At 42.7% G+C, this 18,890-nt stretch overlaps 1 protein-coding gene across 2 annotated transcripts; it reads left to right on the top strand.

The window, feature by feature from the left end:
- Positions 1-1,895: 1,895 nt before the first annotated feature.
- Positions 1,896-12,111, top strand: Dlgap5l2 (DLG associated protein 5 like 2). 2 transcript variants are annotated; one of them, XM_087586839.1, is made up of 7 exons: positions 1,896-2,254; positions 4,681-4,786; positions 4,912-5,139; positions 5,882-6,044; positions 7,202-7,333; positions 7,791-7,967; positions 11,519-12,111. In XM_087586839.1, the coding sequence occupies exons 3-7, from the start codon at positions 4,989-4,991 to the stop codon at positions 11,601-11,603; spliced, it is 708 nt and encodes a 235-aa protein (XP_087442965.1). In that variant the 5' UTR covers positions 1,896-2,254; positions 4,681-4,786; positions 4,912-4,988; the 3' UTR covers positions 11,604-12,111. The 2 variants fall into 2 exon arrangements, with proteins under 2 accessions (XP_087442965.1, XP_087442964.1); XM_087586838.1 differs by having other exon boundaries at positions 1,916-2,254; positions 4,708-4,786.
- The last annotated feature ends 6,779 nt before the right edge of the window (positions 12,112-18,890 follow it).

Here is an 18,890-nt window from a genome sequence, read left to right as displayed (position 1 = left end):
TTTCCTGAACGAAACACCAATGGATTATGCTCTACGATCAAGAATCAACAAACGGGATCTCATAAAACTGCAGAGTTTCTGTAAGGCAAAGGACACTGTGATTAGGACAAAATGGCAACCAACACATTAGGAAAAGATTCTTTACCAATTTATTTGATACAGGGCTCGTATCCAAAATCTATAAAGAACTCAACAAGTTAGACTGCAGAGAGCCAAAGAACCCTATTAAAAATGGGGTACAAAGCTAAACAAAGAATTCCCAGCTGAGGAATATCGAATTCCTGAGAAGCACCTAAAGAAATGCTCAACATCTTTAGTCATCAGGGAAATGCAAATCAAAACAACCCTGAGTTCCACCTCACACCAGTCAGAATGGCTAAGACCAAAAACTCAGATGGCAACAGATGCTGGTGAGGATGTGGAGAAAGAGGACCACCCCTCCATTGTTGGTGGGATTCCAAACTGGTACAACCATTCTGAAAATCAGTTTGGAGGTTCCTCAGAAAATTGGACATTGCAGTACCTGAGGACCCAGCTATATCACTCCTGGGCACATTCCCAAAAGTTGCTCCAACATGCAAGAAGGACACATGCTCCACTATGTTCACAGCAGCCTTATTTATAATAGCCAGAAGCTGGAAAGAACCCAGATCCCCTTCAACAGAGGAATAGATAAGGGAAATGTGGTACATCTACACAATGGACTACTACTCAGCTATCAAAAACGATGATTTCATGAAACTCATAGGCAAATGGATTGAACTAGAAAATATCATCCTGAGTGAGGTAACCCAATCACAGGAAAACAAACATGGTATTCACTCACTGATAAGTGGATATTAGCCCAAAAGCTTAAATCATACAAGCTACAATCCACAGACAACATGAGTCTCAAAAAGGACAACCAAAGTGCACGTGCTTCACTCTTTCTTAAACGGGGGAACAAAAGCATTCATAGGAGGGGGTATGGAAGCAAAGTTTGGAGCAGAGACTGCCTCACATTGGTATACAGCCCATATATATGACCACCAAAACTAGATAAGATTGATAAAGCTAAGAAGTACATGCTGACAGGAGTCAGATGTAGCTGTCTCCTGAGAGGCACAGCCAGAGCATGTCAAATACAGAGGCCAACGCTAGCAGCAAACCACTGAGCTGAAAGCAGGATCCCCGTTGGGGAATTAGAGAAAAGATTCAAAGAGCTGAAAGGGCTTGCAACCCCATAAGAACAACAATGCCAACCAAGAGCTTTCAGGGATTAAACCACTACCCAAAGACTGTACATGGACTGACCCAGGGCTCCAGCTGCATATGTAGCAGAGGATGGCCTTGTTGGGCACCGATGGAAGGAGAAGCCCTTGGTCCTGCCAAGGCTGGACCTTCCAGTGTAGGGGAATATGGGGGGAGGAAGGTGGGCAGACGGGTAGGGAAAACCCTTAGAGAAGAATGGAAGGGGGATTCGATAGGGGACTTCTGTTTGGGGATCCAGGAAAGGGAATAACATTTGAAATGCACATAAAAAATATCCAATAAAAGACAAAAGGGAACATGGCCTGCCTAGTGTACTGTGATTGGTGTAGCACTCTGTGAACCTACCTTTCTTTCAGCATTAAAACATTTACCGTGTAAGGTGTGACACTTCAGTGAACATATGAGAAAATAATGACACACAGTGTCCCACTACTAAAATAAACCAAATACTAACCCTAACTTACTGAATACGATTTGCGGTTGATGTTTTCTGTAAAAAACTCTCTTTTTATCTTGCTATAAACACAAGTGTTGGGCCCTACCTTGGGGTGTTTCCCTTCCCCCTGGCTGAGCCTTTCAGCCTGCTGTGGCCAGAGGTTGTTGATGACCTTGGCAGCTGCTCTTGCCCCTGTTTTGGGGTGGGGACTTTCCAGGATGTTATTTCCTGGTTCCTGGTTGGGGTCTTCCAACTGCTACTTTGAGACGTGTCTAGTACTTTTCCATTGCTTTTGCCTCTTGTATATAAGGAAATCTCGGTAAAGCCTGGACGGCTTTCTCGCAGGCCCACGACCGGTTCTAGTGTGGTAATGATGCAGGAGTCCCAAATGGAGGTTCCACTGGGATTGGAGAGGACAACTCAATGAGATCATCCCAGGAATCCGGCCGGTGAAAAAGGAGGGATATAGTGGGGAAAATGGGCCACAAAAGGCCTCAGTAATCAAGATCCAGAAGGACCACCAGAATTGAAATCACGTGCAACGAAAAATAAAGATTTGGGCTAGTGGTGAGTAAACCTTGTAAAAAGCGACAAGGTAATGATGATAAGATGTTTTTTGTGTATGTGTTCTTTTAGAGTTATGCTAAAACCTAAAGAAGTGATGTCAATTCTCATAGATGCTTTTAGCCTTTTGACCCTGACTAGAGACCGTTTATACCCTAGACAAGAGAGAAAATGGGTTTAAGAGAAAAACAGTCCTTCTGGACTCTCCACAGATGCTTTGGTGAAAGAAGGAAAATGAGCTTAAGCTTTTTTGGAGCTCTCCTGGGAACAGAAGGAGGGAGGCAGACATCCTGGCTCCTTGCTGGCTCCTATTGGAGAAGTGCTTATCTCTGGTTCTGGGTCCTTTAAGTACGATATCTGGGAACTTTTGGTGGGACACCATCTAGCTCCTTCCCTCTATGTCTATTGTCTGTCCTTGGTGCACCAAGCTGTCCACGGATGTCAATTTATGTCTGGGTTTTTGCTTCTCATTGCTCGAATGTTCTGTGTTTCATGTTTAAGAGAAAAAATGGTGAAAACTTTAAATGCTGGTTGATTCCCCCCTTGATTTAGTTTTAAGTCCTTTCAAGAAAGAAACAAATAAATAAAAACAGTTTCAATTGACCTTTGGAGCCCTGCATCCTAGATAACTGTTTATCTCTGGTGTTAACTGTCATGCGTGTCTGTGACTGAATCCGGCCTCAATGGAGGAATGTAGCTAGGAGCATAGGTCTGTCCACTGGGGAAGCTCCCCAGGGGGCTGGCTAAATGTCTACACTAGCTGGCCTTCAAGGTGCCAGCAGCTTCAAAGCTTCTATGGTAATGGAGCTGATGTCTATTTCTCTTAGAAAAATCTTAGATTGTGATTACTGGATTCAACAGGTAATAAGGTGCTTCTTTTAAAAATGACAGCTACAAAAAGTAAGAATGGTGTTTGATCTAAATACTAAAGATATGTGTAATCACTTCATTTTTTTCTGTTTGGTTTTAAATATATAATACGCTCTACATGTCTTGGCTATAGGTTACTGGCTTTTAAGTTATTGGGTATGGTTAAAAATTTGTAACATTGGTAACAGAAAGTTGGCTTAAAACTGGAGTCATTCTAGACAACACGTGGCATGAGCCAACCCAGGGGAACAGGTCTAGATTGGGATACTATTTGAATATAACTCTTATCATGGAAACCGGACTTATAAAAGAATTTAGGGCAATGTCTCTTTGTTGGGGTATTAGAGCCTGCAGCATCGTTCGTTCATATGCAAGGCTTGGCCGTCATACTTTATAGCATGAGGAATGGACTTGGTGTTTTGGAGAGACTGGATTTTGGAGGATAGATGGTTTGGTGGAGGGTGAGTTTTGCTTTCCAAAGTTATGGCTGTGCTCAGGTGTTATAAGGGAAACTTAAAGATTGTGGTTAATGATTGCCAGTGTTACATTGGCTACAGTTTACAGTTCGATCACAGAGAGATGCAGGATTCTAACTCACACATATTTGTAATTAAGGAAAAATCAAATAGGTGGAGATTGTTACGAAGGGTTGATGAGGCTATGGAACTTATAAGAGCATTGCAGCCTGGTTGCTTACTGCAACTGCTATTTCAAGAAATACATATAGAATTATTATAGGTTTAAGAGATTGATTTTATGCTGTTTCTTGCACTCTTGGGTTGTTGTGAAATATTTCATTTCTTGTGTTTCCTTGGGTTTTGTTTGACTTGCCCATACATTTGTATGTCTTTTTGAAAGAAAAATGTATTCATTTTTATTTATTTTGGTGAATTGTTCTTTGGATGACTTTTGTCTGTGGTTCCTCTGAATGCAGTTCCCTCGGTGGCCAGATGAGGGCACCAGATACCAAGTTATAAATGATGGTTAAGCACCTGGTAGGTCCTCTGAGTGAAGCCAGCAGGTTGCCCAGGTCAAACTCCAGTTCTAGCTCCTGTGCACCATGATGTGCTACAGCTTCTCTGCTTCCTCCTGCTCTTCCTTGGCCAGCAGCACCTCTGCATTCTGCCCCTCCATGGCTCTCGCTTGGGTCTCAGGTCCCTCACTTTTGGGGATTTTAACTTTTAAGAATGGAGAGAAAGTTTACAATTTGATGTTTGCCCTAGATGTGAGCACCTATGTTGCCAGGAAAAGTGAGGTTCCATTGCACAAAATGGGATTGTAAGACAGAGATTTCAGGAAAAAACATGGGTGAATATATTGAAACCATTCCTCCTCCCAAGGCACACTCCATGAAACAACATTCTCCAACTTGCATACATTTAAAGGTGTAGGAAAAGAAATATTGGCCTCTAGGGAACAGTGTAAACTGTGGGAATTGGATTATATGTCACACACATGGACCCTGGACCCTGGGTTTATACATTTCAGGAAGAAGAATATTCATCATCCAAGGTCTTTAGATCTTTAGCTATTAACAAATATGTTCTATCCGTTTCAAGGCCTGATACAACTCTCCCTCTCCTCAGCAACTGAGTTGTAATGAAGCAGTGAGAACTCTGAAGCTCTGGAAGGAGAGTGTGCGAATGGATGTTCCCTCGCTCAAAAGTGAGTCTCTGGGAAAGTCACTGCAGAACCTGGTCAGTCTGGGTGGAGGTAGTTAGCTAGTAACCTATGGCATTTCCCAGTAACATCACCGGTAGTGTCTTCTCTGGAAATTCTCTTGTATCCAGGAGACACTAGAATCTTCTGTGATGTCAGCAGTGTTGTGGTGACACCAACTGCCTGAGCCATTTCCCTTCATTTCCTAATGGGTTCCCGAGGAGGCATGTTCTCCAGGATCCTCAGTCTCTTTTGGAGGGACAATCATATCCATGCAGAGACCAGACCAAGGCAGAGGGAGGCCAGCCTTCTATCACGTTGGAGAACAAGACGAATGGAAAGGTCCTTGAGGAGGTCACGTGAGTACTGGGCAGGGCAAGGGGAGCTTCCTGGAGGAGGTTGACTTGAGCTGGTCCTTCCAGGAGTAGGATGTATGATTTTGAGCCTCAGTTTTCCTAAATGGCAGACCCAGACACAACAATTTCTGATCATTAGTTTTACAGAGAACCAAGAACTGTTATATGTCAAGGGGCTTTCCTTGGATCTCTTTAGTGTCATGGGCAGTGTCAAAGAATACCAGGATGAGTGTCTGTAAGAATAACAAAGTGTCTCTCTCAGGATAGGCTGTTGAAGCACTTCATTCTCAGCTGTGTCCTGTAGACTACGTGGGTAATTGATGCCAAGAGGGATACTCTCCTGGTCATATATCATGGTCTCAGTTACTTTGTACTTGAACACACGTGACTAGGGATTCAAGATGTTAAACAGTTTGGACTCAAGGACTTACCTGCCTCACATCATACATTAGCTTAGAAGGTCCTCGAATTCTTCTTCTTTAGGCCAGCTTTAGAATTTCAGTGCAGAAGAATGGCTGTAGGAGGTGTGGTCTATATCTATGACGGCATATGTCACCATATGGCTATGATGGTGGGGAACAGGGACTGAGCTGAGTTCAGCTTAAAGATAGCTTTCTTGCTCCATCAGGGATTCACTCTATCTGTAGAAATGTTCATCCTCAGACTTCTGTTTTAGACTAAGCATAGTTTTTCTTGACACTATGTCCACATATATGCCTGTTTACTGGTGTTTATCTACCTACAGAGTCTGATCAGAAGGCATCATCCCAACCCTCCACGACACCTGTTGAGGAGGAGAGAATGAAGCGTTTGGAGAACCTCAAAATTGCCCTCCACAAGATGCAAAAGGAGAGAGATGAACTCAGGAGAATCCTGGCGGATTACCCAGGAAAGAATTTAAATGACAGGTAGTCACAGTGCAAGTTCTGTTAAATCCACATTTCCTCACATCACAGTAGGCTACAACTCCAGGATGGGCTCATGGTCAAAATCACTTTCCTGATTGCATCAGAATGTGAAGATCAGATGGGAATGAGATGGTGGCACAGGCTATTTTAATTCCTACAAACGTAAATCATAGCCTGTGGCCTCAATTACATACTGGGAATGAGGGTAGTAGTGTGTGAGCTCTCAGTGTGTGGTTTAAGTAGCCTGGACAGTTGTTGGGTTGTGGGAATTTCTAGGTGCTCTGGTTATGAGCAATCATTGTTGTAATTGACGTGGAGGTGCTTTGGGTTCAATAGGTCCTGTGAAGAGCTGGAGGGGCCTAATCCCTCTTGCTGCCTCACATGTCTGACTGCACTGTCAACAGGGGATCGTTGCTTTTCTCTGATTTTATTGATTGTATTTTGAGATAATGCCACATTCTTGTATTTATTTGGCATTCTAATTGTATGAGAGAGGAGAGAGAGAGAGAGAGAGAGAGAGAGAGAGAGAGAGAGAGAGTTTTGTGTGAGTTTGTGTGTGTGTATGCATGTGTGAGTGCGTTTGTGTGTATAACTTAAGATCTGGGTATTCTGTGTTCTGATTTGGCCTGAGAATTATCCTATGTCAATTTCCATGGCATGATAATGATGTGGCTGAGAGCCTCACTTTGAACAGTACAACATTTCACATCTGGTCAGGTGGACGCACCTGGGAATCTCCTGGTGTGTGTTATAAATTCTTTTCCCTGTAAATACTGTCCATGTTCCTTTGGGTTTTCATGTAGCAATAGATTCTATGATTGAGAATTGTTACCTAAGAACAGGAGAATAGGCTTCATGGGTTTAAGTTGGAGCCTGGATGGTGGCACAGGACCCTCGAATGTTCTTGGCAAGCTAGTCTATTCCTTCAAACCCTGTCAGGGAGCTCAATCAAATCAGCTCCCTGCTTTTGTTTCCTGGCACTGTTGTCCCCGCGGCCATAATAATAAATTTAATAAATACCAAATGGACCCAGTACCAAGGAGCAAGGGTGTGGCATGTCCTAGGCTGGGGTAGTTCAGGATTCAGTCTAAATTCATATAATTCTTGTATCCTTCATTCATAATGTTATTTGATCCTTGGACCACGCCCTGCCACAGGAACAAGTTTGAGTCCGAGATGCTCATGATGCAGCACGAGGAAGTGATGACCAACATGAAGAAAATGAGCGAGCAGATCAATACCGCTTTGGTCAAATGTAAAAACCTTACACTGGAAAATGACTGGTACTGGTGAGTAACTTACAAGGTTGTGACCCCAGCACTAGGCAAGCATATGTCAGCCCATTCTTATCTTTGAAATAAAGTGAGGATCAGGCTTTATAGTGTTTGAAGCAGACCAGGAAGCCTGTCTCTAAGGAAGGCTCTAAGACATACAGGACACAGAAATATTGGCCTCCAAGGGACATTCTAATAAAAAGGACATATAAGCACACATAATGATTAAGTCCTCTTCTGGGAAAAACTTGAATCAATGGTGTCAGGTTTTTGAGAAGTGCCCTGAGTCTTCTGGAATGTTGCTCTTTTCTCCATTTGACCTGTCTCTAGGTTATGCTCCATGGCTACTGTGGACGTGGACTATAATCTGGGGCTCTCTTCGGATCAGGATCCTAGAAGGAGGAATGGACTTGGAGAAGTGGGAGGAAGTTGGAGCCTGGCTGGGATTCACCATTTTTTCTTTGTGTCTCAGCCGCAGCTTCTGCCCCCTCCTAACTGAGTGTTTTGAGCTGAAGAACAATGCCCAGAGAGCATGGAATGAGTACAAAGGGCTTCTAAGGGATCAGATTGCACTGGAAGAATCCATTAAGGAAACAACAAGGTTCTGTGGGGAAGCCAGTATGAAAATCCATGTAACAAGCAGCCTCAGGTAGGATGAATGAAACATCAAGGGCAGGTTTTCCTGATATCTCAGCATAAAGCAAGTCAAACCAATTTAACCTTTCTCTAACTTATCCAGACACTCTCCTAGGTCTCATCCAGTTGTTCATTTCTTTGCCCATTTACAAAACTTTTTGTGATCCTAGCTTCATGCAAGAAACTGGATTGACAACCAAATCCTCCTGCTCAACTAGAAAATGCATTTCCTTAAGGGGGATCTCTTGATCACACATTGCACACTTACATGCCATTATGCTAGAGGGATGCCATGTGGTAGCCATCTTTGTAGTGCACAGAACTGATTAGAGTTCAGTTCAATTGCCAAAAGAATGGCTCTCACTTTCAATTATGATGGGGCTTGTGGACTTTCTCTCCTTTTCCCTGTACATTGAAAATGGTCCCTTCTGCCTGTCCAAATCATGGTTTACAGTGACAGAGCTTGAGAAGCAGTGTGTCAGTCCTGTTCTATGTCAGTGTTTTAGTGTTCTTTCCTGTGTCTCATGTCCTGGAGCTGACTGGATGAACAGGGATGTAAGAAAGACTTCTCTCAGGGTGAGGGTTTGTGTGAGATATGTGAGGGTTAGAGGGAAATTTTTCTCCAACTCTCTCAACCTCGTGTGCCCAAGAAGTGCATTCCCCATACAGGTTTACTCTATAAGGGATGGACAGCAGTGTCTACGCTCTCACTTGACACATTTCCTTTGCCTAATCTGTATTCAACAACTGTGCTTCCAGAAGGATGGCCTCCTCATTCTTTTCTGCTTCTTACTTATGATTTCTGTCCTCTCTCTCTCTCTCTCTCTCTCTCTCTCTCTCTCTCTCCCTCCCTCCCGCCCTCCCTCCTTCCCTCCCTCCCCCTCTCCATTTCTCTCTGACTCTGTGTGTGTGTGTATGTGTTTGTTGTGTTTGTGTCATTGGGCACAGATGTGTGAACATGGTTATGGCTATGGTACATATGTTACATTGGGAGTTGCTTGTTTTAAGTGTTTGAGGTATGGGTGCTTACATATAGAAGTGTGTGTATATGTGTGTTTGTGCATATGTGTGTGTGTGTGTGTGAACACAACAAGTTTCTGAACACAGACACATATTTATATATATTGTATTAGTCTATATGTACACATATAGAAATGTAAAAGAGAGAAGAAGAGGAAACACAATGTTTCCAATTAGGTTTAAACTGTTCTTAATGGGGTTTTGATTACTATTGAAATTATTACAGTGGGAAAACTATTCATCAACATTGACATTACTTGGAGAAATCTCAGGAATGGGGTACAGGGATGTGAGGAGAGGCTGCTGTGTGATGTCCATGTACCTGAGTGTGGAAACTGCTGACTCAGGGCTCTTCTGCCTCCTTTGCTCTCGGTGTGCAGTAACACTGGAAGGTCATGTGCTTGTTGTGTCTTCTCAACATCCTGGTTATGTTAATCGTTACCTGCCACCACGTTCTGTCCAGAATCGCCTAAACTTGGTTGAATACACCTTGGCTTGGAGTTTGGTCTGGAATTTGTTAATTTAAAGATTAATTTGCTTAGAGTTGAATCTGCAAGCAGAAGATGTCCAGGAGTTATGCTGAGGTGTAATCACATTTTGCCTCAGACAGAAACTTAGGCTCAGAATAGTCCACAGCACTCACCCTGTGCTGGGTTGTGGCGCTCTTAACTATTGTTATTCAAAATCATTTGACTGAGTGAAAATCACCTATAAGGAGGGTTTAGAAAGTGATGACCCTCAGACATTGCTGGAGGTGTCAAATGGGTAGCCCTGTGAGAAGCCATGCACAACTTTTGTGCAAGTTCAACCTTTGACACAGCGATTCCAGAACAAGAAGTAGGTGTCAGCAGAGAAACTGTGGCACATTAGTGTGGTAGTGGTTCACCTCAGAGCAGCCATGAAGCAAAATTATCCAGAAGTCCACCAGTCAGAAAGTGAAAAGGTACAATGTTGTCCAGCCCTTCAATGGACTGTGTCTGAGTTTGATTATACCTGCCAGCATTTGACTTTGAATCAGTCAGCCTTATCTCACTCGAATTATATCTGATAGCATCCCATTAGAAGTTTTACCTTGGATTGTGGTTATGGAGATTTCCTAGCTGTTTGTGCTGGTAGTTTGGCTCCCCTGTCAGGTACTGTATCCTAAATGGACCTCATATTGAAAAATGCAGCTCACTTTGCATGCACTGGGAAACAGTGAGCAGAGGACTGAAGAGGCTCACCTGCCCCCACCCAGTGCTCTGTTGCCTGAATCAGCCTCCTGTGCTCGGCCTTGTGACCTTGCTAAGCAGGCTTGGCTACCAGGACTAGATGTCACATTTCTAATTTCTGATTTTCAGGGGAATACACTTTATTGGCTGAGCTGTCTTTAGCCTATGCTCACTGTGTACTTACCCCATTCCAGGTTTTTTTTTTTTTTCTTATGCACAATAGTAGACCGGGTGATCTCTTCTATTATCATTAACTGGGAAACTAACCACATTCTTCAAAATACTCTGCTTGTCTGTGTGAACAAATATATTTGGGTGAGTTCAAAAGTGTGTATGTCTGGGTGTCTGTCTGTCTGTGTCTGTATACATGCATGTCTCCATGGACAATATAATCTAATGACCAGGATGAGGAGAGAATGGAGGAAAGTCTGCAGGACGCCCTGAATCAGAACAAACTGGTCACTGAGCAAAAGGCCTTGTCTGAGAAGATGCAGCATCATTTTGGTGTCACTGAGATGATTGAAAGCACAGGATGAGAGGACCCAAGTAGATTCCCTGTGCTTATAAACTGTCTTATTGGGTGTGTGACTTTCTCCATAGTTCTCAGCATCTGTCAGCTAGGAGCAGCTCAGAATATTATTCCTGTCGATTTTAAAAGAAATTTCATCCATGAAGTGTATGTGATCCATAGAGACTCTGGCTATTGTGTACTGATCCCTCCAGTCTGAGCTCTCTTGTATTATCTGAGCCCAGTGACTTTAAGTCTCCCCACAAATAGTTTTACGATACCCATAAACAAAGGAGTGGTTTATTTTCTGCATGAGTATTTCCTTTAGAGTTCAATGCCTACCCTTGGCAAGATTTCCATGCAGCATATTCTTGCCAAATATAATATCACTTCAGTGTGCATGTACTTCTTGAGATGTTGTTTCTCTGGGTCTTTGCAGATATTGAGGTTTTAACTGGACCCCAGGCATATTCCTGCACTGGAGGAATAATGATAGTCTTCATTTCAGTGATGGACAGGCCTCCAAGGCCTTCCTATTGTTTTCTAGGTTGGTCACATCTCTCCTCATCTGACGTTGAGACATTGCTAAATGATTTTAAAATATAATATGTATAGACGTTTGGAATTATCTGCTGTTACTGTTCAATTTTTAGCAGTTTTAAAAGCTGGGAAAATATGCAGGCCTGTGGGATCTCTTACCCTTCTGTCTTGGGCATGTGAAAATGACCTCAGATGAAAGATCATCCTGGATTATCCTGCTGAATTGTGCGCTGTGTATGGGAGAAGTGACATGGCAGGTCCTCACCAGGCCTTTTCCACCCCTAGGTCTGAACACTCCAGCAGACGCTTGCCCATGGCCCAGACCAGGACTACAGCTCTCAGAGACAGACCTGTCCACCAGGAGCACTGAGGGAGCAAAGATTGACAACTCCTCCCGCATCTCAGTCCTTGTAACCGTTCCAATCTTGGGCTGCATTTGAAAGACCTTGAGATGTGGCATGGAACATGCCTCACGTTTAACCCTTTGATGACTTGTCCATCAACAACCAACCACCCCAAATGAGGCGTCTACATTCCTCTTGAAGAGATTTTACCATCTTACCTGCCGTTCTGCTGTGTTTCCAAGGCCAGCACCAGGCTGGAGTTATATGTTGAAAAATCAGCAGGAATTGAATGCTGACTAATTTACTTGTTATATTTGGTTTTTGGTTTGAAGTTTGGTTGTTTTATGCATTTGGTTTTATTTGTTTAAGTTTGAAGTTTTGTTATTCATTTGTTAACTTTAGTGTATTTAATTAATATTAATTAATCAATATTCCTAAGGCTACATACATTGAACTCATTGACTCCCCAATTTAAAATGTTCTTGAATAAATTAATGTTTGTCTATAAATAAAAATGTGACCTTTAACCCTTCACTCACAAGACCGTCCTTAGTCGTGTGTGGTTCTTCCTCCTGTAACAGCCCAAGTGTAAGGCAACAGTGGTTTTCTGCAAGTCTCATGCAGCGTAGGGTTCATCATCAGTTCACAGCCAGCCAGAGCTGCACAGGAAACTGTGCTCTTGATGTAGACAGTGTGTCATACTCTGTGGAACCCCCTTCATGATGAAAAATATCCTTGCTTTATCCTTGTGCTCACAAATTTAGCTTCCTTCATAATGACAAACAAAGAGGAAACACAGAAGTATTTCTCTAATACATTAGAGGACATACAAACATTCAGTACGGGAATATAAAATGTTCAGGGCACACAGAGTTTGATGCCTGTGGATTCCTTGAAATATAGCATCAACTATGACTGAACATTTAATGAATTCCACCAATTGTAGAGGAATGAACATTTTTACTGTTTTTGTTGTTGGTTTGTTTCTATTATTGATAATGATGTTTTGCTGAGTTCATTTTGATATATATCATAGCTTCTTTTGGGCAGAGGTCTTACAGTTTTGAATTATTTCTTTTTTTGCAATTTGTAGGGGATATTTTTATCTATATTTCAAATATTCTGTCCCTTTCCAGTTTCATCCCATACAATCCCTATTCTCTCCCCAGAATGCCTACCTCTATGTGGGTGCTACCCCACATGCCTGTCATCTCCCTCCCACCTCCCCATATTCGTTTTCATGCAATTCTGCCAGCGGCCAGCAGAGGGCAGTGGATTTCACTGGGATGTGATGTGACAGAGAATTGTTAATTGCCCCTTAGGTCCTCTGGGATTCAAATTCTGAAACAGATGAGCCATGTCTCCAGTCCCTGTCCTGGACTTTTGTAATGAATTCTATTATTTACAACTTGTCTGCCAATTCTGTGAGTTCATTGAGAGAGCATTTTCTAATTTGTCATTAATGATTTTTTTTTAAATGGCCATTTACAGAAATTGTTAAACATTATTTCCTTGTGCACATTCATTAATGGGCTTATATTTGAAACAGATTTGAAAAACTAAAACACTATATTTAAAAAAACGTAATTCAAATGGGCTATATACATAAGCATAATACAGTTGAAGAAACTTAAATGACTTAGAAACTCATATTAAATATTTATTATCCTTGAACACTACAGAAATGCCAATCAAAATTATTCTGAGATATTTTTTCATACCTTTCATAACTTAGTTTAGTAACACATAAGAGAATTCACTCCTACTGGCTTATGGAGCAAGGGGAACATTGAGATTCTCCTGGTGGCAATGCAAATTTCTGTAGCAACTTTGGAAACCAGTATGCTGTTTCTTCAGGAAGGTGGTAATGGGTAAACCTCAAGATACAACACCAAGGCATATATCCTAATGTTGACTCATCCTAGTATAGACACCCTTTCTCCACCATGTTCAGTGAAGCTGTCTTATAATATTCAGAATTTGGAAATATCCAAGTGGTCCCTTACGAGATGAGTGCATAAAGAAAGCATGGTGCATTTCCAGACAGGATTGCTGATCAATAACTACAAAAGGACAAGGGAAAGCATGTAATTTTCAGGACAATGAATGGGTCTTGTAAAATCATCCTGCATGAGGTGATCCAGATCAATGAGGACAAATGGGATACATATTCACTGTAATCTGAATGTTAATTGTTCGACCTGTGTAACTGTATGATCAGTTTAGTGTAAGGGTCAAGGGACGTGGGCCAGACTGTCCCCATTTTCGGTGCTGTTTGCCTTGATCATACATTTGTATGCCTTTCTGAAAGAGAAATGTATTCATTTTTATTTATATTGGTTAATTGTTCTTTGGCTGACTTTTGTCTGAGGTCTCTCTGCATGCATCTCTCAGTGGCCAGAAGAGGGCAGGAGATATCCTGTTATAGATGATTGCTAAGCACCCTATAGGTCCTCTGAGTGAGCAGCAGATTTTGCATTGGGTTCTGTTGTTTACGGTTTGCCTCTCCCCAACTGGTTATCTCTGATGTTAACTGTCATGAGTGTCTCTGAGTGGATCCAGCCTCATTGGAGGAATATAGAGCTCTGTGAGCTGGGCAACAGCTGATCTCCTGGGAGTCAGGTAGTACTATCTCTGTTTAGGGTGTGCCTCCTGGGTCTCTGGTTTGAGCAGGCCTCCAGGGTCCCTGGAAGTACAAACCCACAGGCCTCATAGAATTTTGAGAGAGTCTGTACTGTTATTTTCTAGCTTCCCTTCCCATTTCCTACATCTTCAATAGAGCACAGAGTTGACAACTATGAATTATATTTCCTAGGTGCCTCTCAAACCAAGAGTTTGCATGTGACTAAGTTTTGTTGAGAAACATATGAACAGAGTCCATAGGCAAAATGTCTGCCATTTTCTTCATGATGTTTACCCTCCGTAGTACTGAGGATCAAATTCCCATATTCTTAAAGATAGTTGATTTATTCAATATCAAGAATGTATGTGGGGTTGGGGATTTAGCTCAGCGGTAGAGCGCTTGCCTAGCGAGCGCAAGGCCCTGGGTTCGGTCCCCAGCTCTGATAAAATAAATGCTGACCCCTAACACTGTGTATAAAAATACAAAATGTAAATAAACAATACAAACAAATTTTCCTTTAAAAAAAAAGAATGTATGTGTAAAGTATCAATATCCGGTGTTCATAATTGTCTTATTTTGACTCCCAAAAAGCTGTACTTCCAGACCTGAGGGTCCCTGAGGGCTCCGAGTTGCCATTGCCAATGTTTGGACAGAAAGACAGAAGGACAGGGCAAGGGATTGGGAGGGAGTGGAGGATGAAGGGAATCACCATGATCCAGACTTAGAAGGGTCAGAGTAAGAGCTACAGGAGAGAAAGCAGCCTACAATGTAGGTGGAAGGGAATAGGACCCTATTGGGGGAGTGGGATGTTTCCCAGAAGGTAACAGGCAGCAAAGATAAAACATAGATTTAAAAGGTGTTAATCCTGGGATGCTGGGTGGAAGGGAGGTGTATGGTAGCTGTCAGGAGGATTAGAAATGTCCAGACATTGACCGTGTGTGTGCCTGTGTGTGTGTGTTTCATTCTCAAAATCAGAGAACTCTTGGGCAGATGCCATGACTGCACTAAGGAGCCAAAGCTGTTTAATTAATTCACTGCTACAGTCTGGTACATTGAGGTACCAGGTGAGGGTCATATTAAACTGGACTCGGGGTATACAGCCCAGTCAGCCAATGCACAGTTTATTGAGTTTCATTTCTGTTAAAGACAAAACAGGATAAAAGTTCCCACTGTTTCTAGTTCTCTCCAGAAGCTGTTTCCCTAGCCATAGCATATCTTGGATCTTAGTGACCCAAACCTCCTTGCAGACTGAGAAACATGTCAGCCGTCCAACTCTTAGACGTGTTAGAGGTGCTGCTGTCTAATTAAGCTATAAAGAAAGTTACTTTCTCGTGAGAAAATGACCATGAAGTCCACGTCCTCAGGTTTGCAGCTTCCTTGGCAGACAGAGCACCAGGATCCTCTGCTTGAGGACGTTCACCTCCTCTGTATCTCAGTGTGGTGAGAGTGACCGAACCATCCCAGGGTGCCCTGCCTCTGGAAAACTAGGAACAGTCGCCTCACGGCATTTCTCTACAGTACAGTAAAATAGTGTCACCCCTAATCCCTAGAGAATGGCTCAGCAGACAGAGGGACCTGTGGCCCTCAATAGCCGGAGAAATGCTGCCCTCTGTGGATTGGCTGCCTAATTTTGGGCTATCACAGGCAAGGGAAAAGTCTCAATATTTGCATCAGATCCAGCCTTTTCCAATAGTTTGGCCCTAAGTAATTTTAGAACACAATACTTTTAGTATTAGTAATTTATTCCACATTTCATCTACCTAATCCAGACTGTACCTAAATCGGGGAAAATGAAAGGAAGTAAATTCTTAGTCATCTCAGATGTCAGAGTCAGGGACTTAGAGAATTATACAACCTTTGTTGTGTGACTAAACCTTCAAGAAGTTCCTCTTAAGACTTGAGTGTGACCAAGCAAGACTAAGCCAGAAAGCAACATTCTGGTTCACTTTTATACCAGACTCAAGGACAATCATACACAACACACAGTCAGTCAGACATTTTATGTCCTCTCCTGCTCACATGGGAAGCCATGGAGCCAGAAACTGAGATGATAAACTTCAGTGCAAACACAAGAAGCCAATTACAATATCAACCACAATAAAGAACCCTGGTGTGGTGGCACACACCTTTGCTGGGGAGACAGAGACTCTATGTCCTCCCTAGCCAGCCAGCCCAGCTGACCTGTCCTATTCCGAGGCAATGAAAACTCCCGTTTTATAAAAATGGTGGACGGCACCTGAAGTGTAACACCCAAGGTTGTCCTCCGGCCCCCACACATGCAAGCTGGATTCTGGATGGTGTTTCCTTCTCCTCTGGAAGACACAGGAAACTCTACCATTCAGCTCCTCCAAGGCTTCAGGCATCTGCATGGAAGGCACAGCAAGAGGAGAGACAGTGTCAGTGCATCCACTGCTCCACCATAGTCTGCTTTCTCATTAGTAAACAAAAGGTCTCTCAGGAATTCTGAGGCCTGCAAAGAAGGAGGTAGAAACAGCTTTCGAATGACTCAAAAGCGTTTTTAAAAAATCTATTGAGTGGGTTCTCATTTGAAGTTCATAGAACACTCACTTCCTAGTTTGAAAATTGTTATTTGAGGAGCAAATTAAACATCGAAGCTTTTTAAAAATGTATCTTAAGGAAACCAAAAAGGTCCAAATGATGACTGTTCTACTGTATAGAAGACTGTTAATTAAGAATATGGAAAGCAAGACAGAATCAGAAAAGCCCACATTCTGTAATTCCTATTAAATTCAGCAATTTAGTTACTATGTTGAATTCTAATTAAAATGTTCAGTTGTTGGGACATAAGAAAGTCACATAGGACCAAAAGTAACACTGCAGAGATTGCTTTCTTGTGGTTGGTGGTGAGAGAGGGGCTAAGGGATCAGTGACAGCTCAGACTGGACCAACAAGCTCATCAGGTAAAGGAGATTGCCACCAAGCCTGCTGACTTGAGTGTGATCCCTGGAATCAGGTCCAAAGGAGAGAACTCCTCCCAAAAGTTACACTTTACTACATAGTACACAGTGGCAATCATGTACACAATTGCACACACACACACACACACAGAGAGAGAGAGAGAGAGAGAGAGAGAGAGAGAGAGAGAGAGAGGTGAATAAACATAATATATTTTGTAAAGGTTCGAACGTCACAATGCCTAAGAACGAATCTTAGCATCCAATCAGTGTTGCAGAACAGAAGAGAGAAGCAGGCCATTCAGCAGGAGCAGTAGGCCAAGTCTTCAGCAAGCGAGCATGTTTCTAAGAAGGTGGGTCCTGAGGCAAAAACGATTGGGAACCAGGCTGTGTCCCAACAAATGGACCATCAAAGGATTTTTTGAGAACTCGATGCAGACATTTGCATTTGGACCAGAATTATTGTTAATGTTGACATTCATTCTACACTCCACCCAACAGTTACCTAGCAACAGCCAGGTAGGCCTGGCTTGCTATAAAAGAGACTCTTTAGCCTCTCATGTTCCCTGACTCTCTAACCCCTTTGCTTTCCCTGACCCCTTTCCCCTTTTCTTCCCCTGCTCCATTGCTCTTCACATGCCTGATGCTCTAGAAAGCCAAAGAGGGCATCAGATCCTGTCAGTTGTGAGTTGACAGGTTCTTGCTAGAATTGAACTTGGATTCTCTGAAAAAAGTCCAATGCTCTCAACCACTGAGTCAAGCTCCCTGGGTAAGCCATCCTCAAATAGGAGTTGAAGTGTCATTTCCACATCTAGATACCAGGATAAAGAGTCCCACCTCTAAATCCCATCTGTGAGTTCAGAGCATTCCAGGGGTATCTGAAAAGATCTTCCCAGTACAGGTCCAACACCTCTGAGACTTTCTCATGCTCTTCCCACCCCAGCTTTAGTCTCCTTGATGTTGGCCTGGGCCCTTGAAAACGAAAGAAGTAAAAAGTTCTTGAGAAGCTGTGGCTTTTTGTTTAGCTTCTGGTTCTTGGTGGCTTTGAGGAAAAGCTGGATTATAGGAAAAAGATTTTGCACATGAATTTGGGATCCTAGAATTCACATCCAACAAACTGGCGAGACTGGGCTCAGAGCTGGAGAGGGGAGACTCAGGTGGAACTTGAGAACTGTGCAAAGCTGCATCCCATTACCCTTTGCCACTGCAAGAGCGGGAGAGACCCATTTCACAGTTGTGCTGAGTTGTGCTGTACTAGGCTTGGTAATGAGAAAGCACAGGGCCTCCCTTTGTAGCCTCAGACTCCAGCCTCTGCTGTCTCAGTTCCCCAAGCATCAGGAGGGCAGGTGTGGGCTGCCACAGTGCTAGCAGGAACAGGAAGATTTCTGTGTTCTGTTCTCTTCTTCATGGGCTGAGGCTGAGCCTGGAGTCTCCATGTCAGTAGCATCCTTCAAGGCTGTTCCTCTGCAGCTCTGAAACCTTTTTTTTTTTTATTTTCAACGTAAACCAAGTTTATTTTTCCTTTGAAATAGTGTTCATATAGCACTACAGCTAGGTAAACAATGTGACATAGTATAAGTCTTCTCAAAAGACAGAGTTTTGTTTTCTTTGCTGTTTTTTAGTGAGCTTTTTAAAAGATGCAGCCTATTGTAACAGGATAAATATTTTTAACCATTTCACTTTGAGTTAATGATGGCTCACAAATGAGCAACACTCCTCATTGAGGAAAACAAAAAGCTGTTGTCCACAAGGGACAGCTCACTCACCCAAACAAA

Source organism: Rattus norvegicus, chromosome 15 (assembly GCF_021556685.1).
Source record: "Rattus norvegicus strain SHRSP/BbbUtx chromosome 15, alternate assembly SHRSP_T2T, whole genome shotgun sequence".
Lineage (NCBI taxonomy): Eukaryota > Metazoa > Chordata > Mammalia > Rodentia > Muridae > Rattus > Rattus norvegicus.
Note: the sequence above shows the minus strand (reverse complement) of the source record. Positions and strands in the feature narration are given on the sequence as shown.

Excerpts from the sequence above, each read along its gene's own strand:
- Dlgap5l2 (XM_087586839.1), top strand. The coding sequence starts at position 4,989 with ATGGGTTCCCGAGGAGGCATGTTCTCCAGGATCCTCAGTCTCTTTTGG. Across the intron at positions 6,045-7,201 it reads GGAAAGAATTTAAATGACAG|GAACAAGTTTGAGTCCGAGA; the intron begins GTAGTCACAGTG and ends GCCCTGCCACAG. Across the intron at positions 7,334-7,790 it reads CTGGAAAATGACTGGTACTG|CCGCAGCTTCTGCCCCCTCC; the intron begins GTGAGTAACTTA and ends TTTGTGTCTCAG.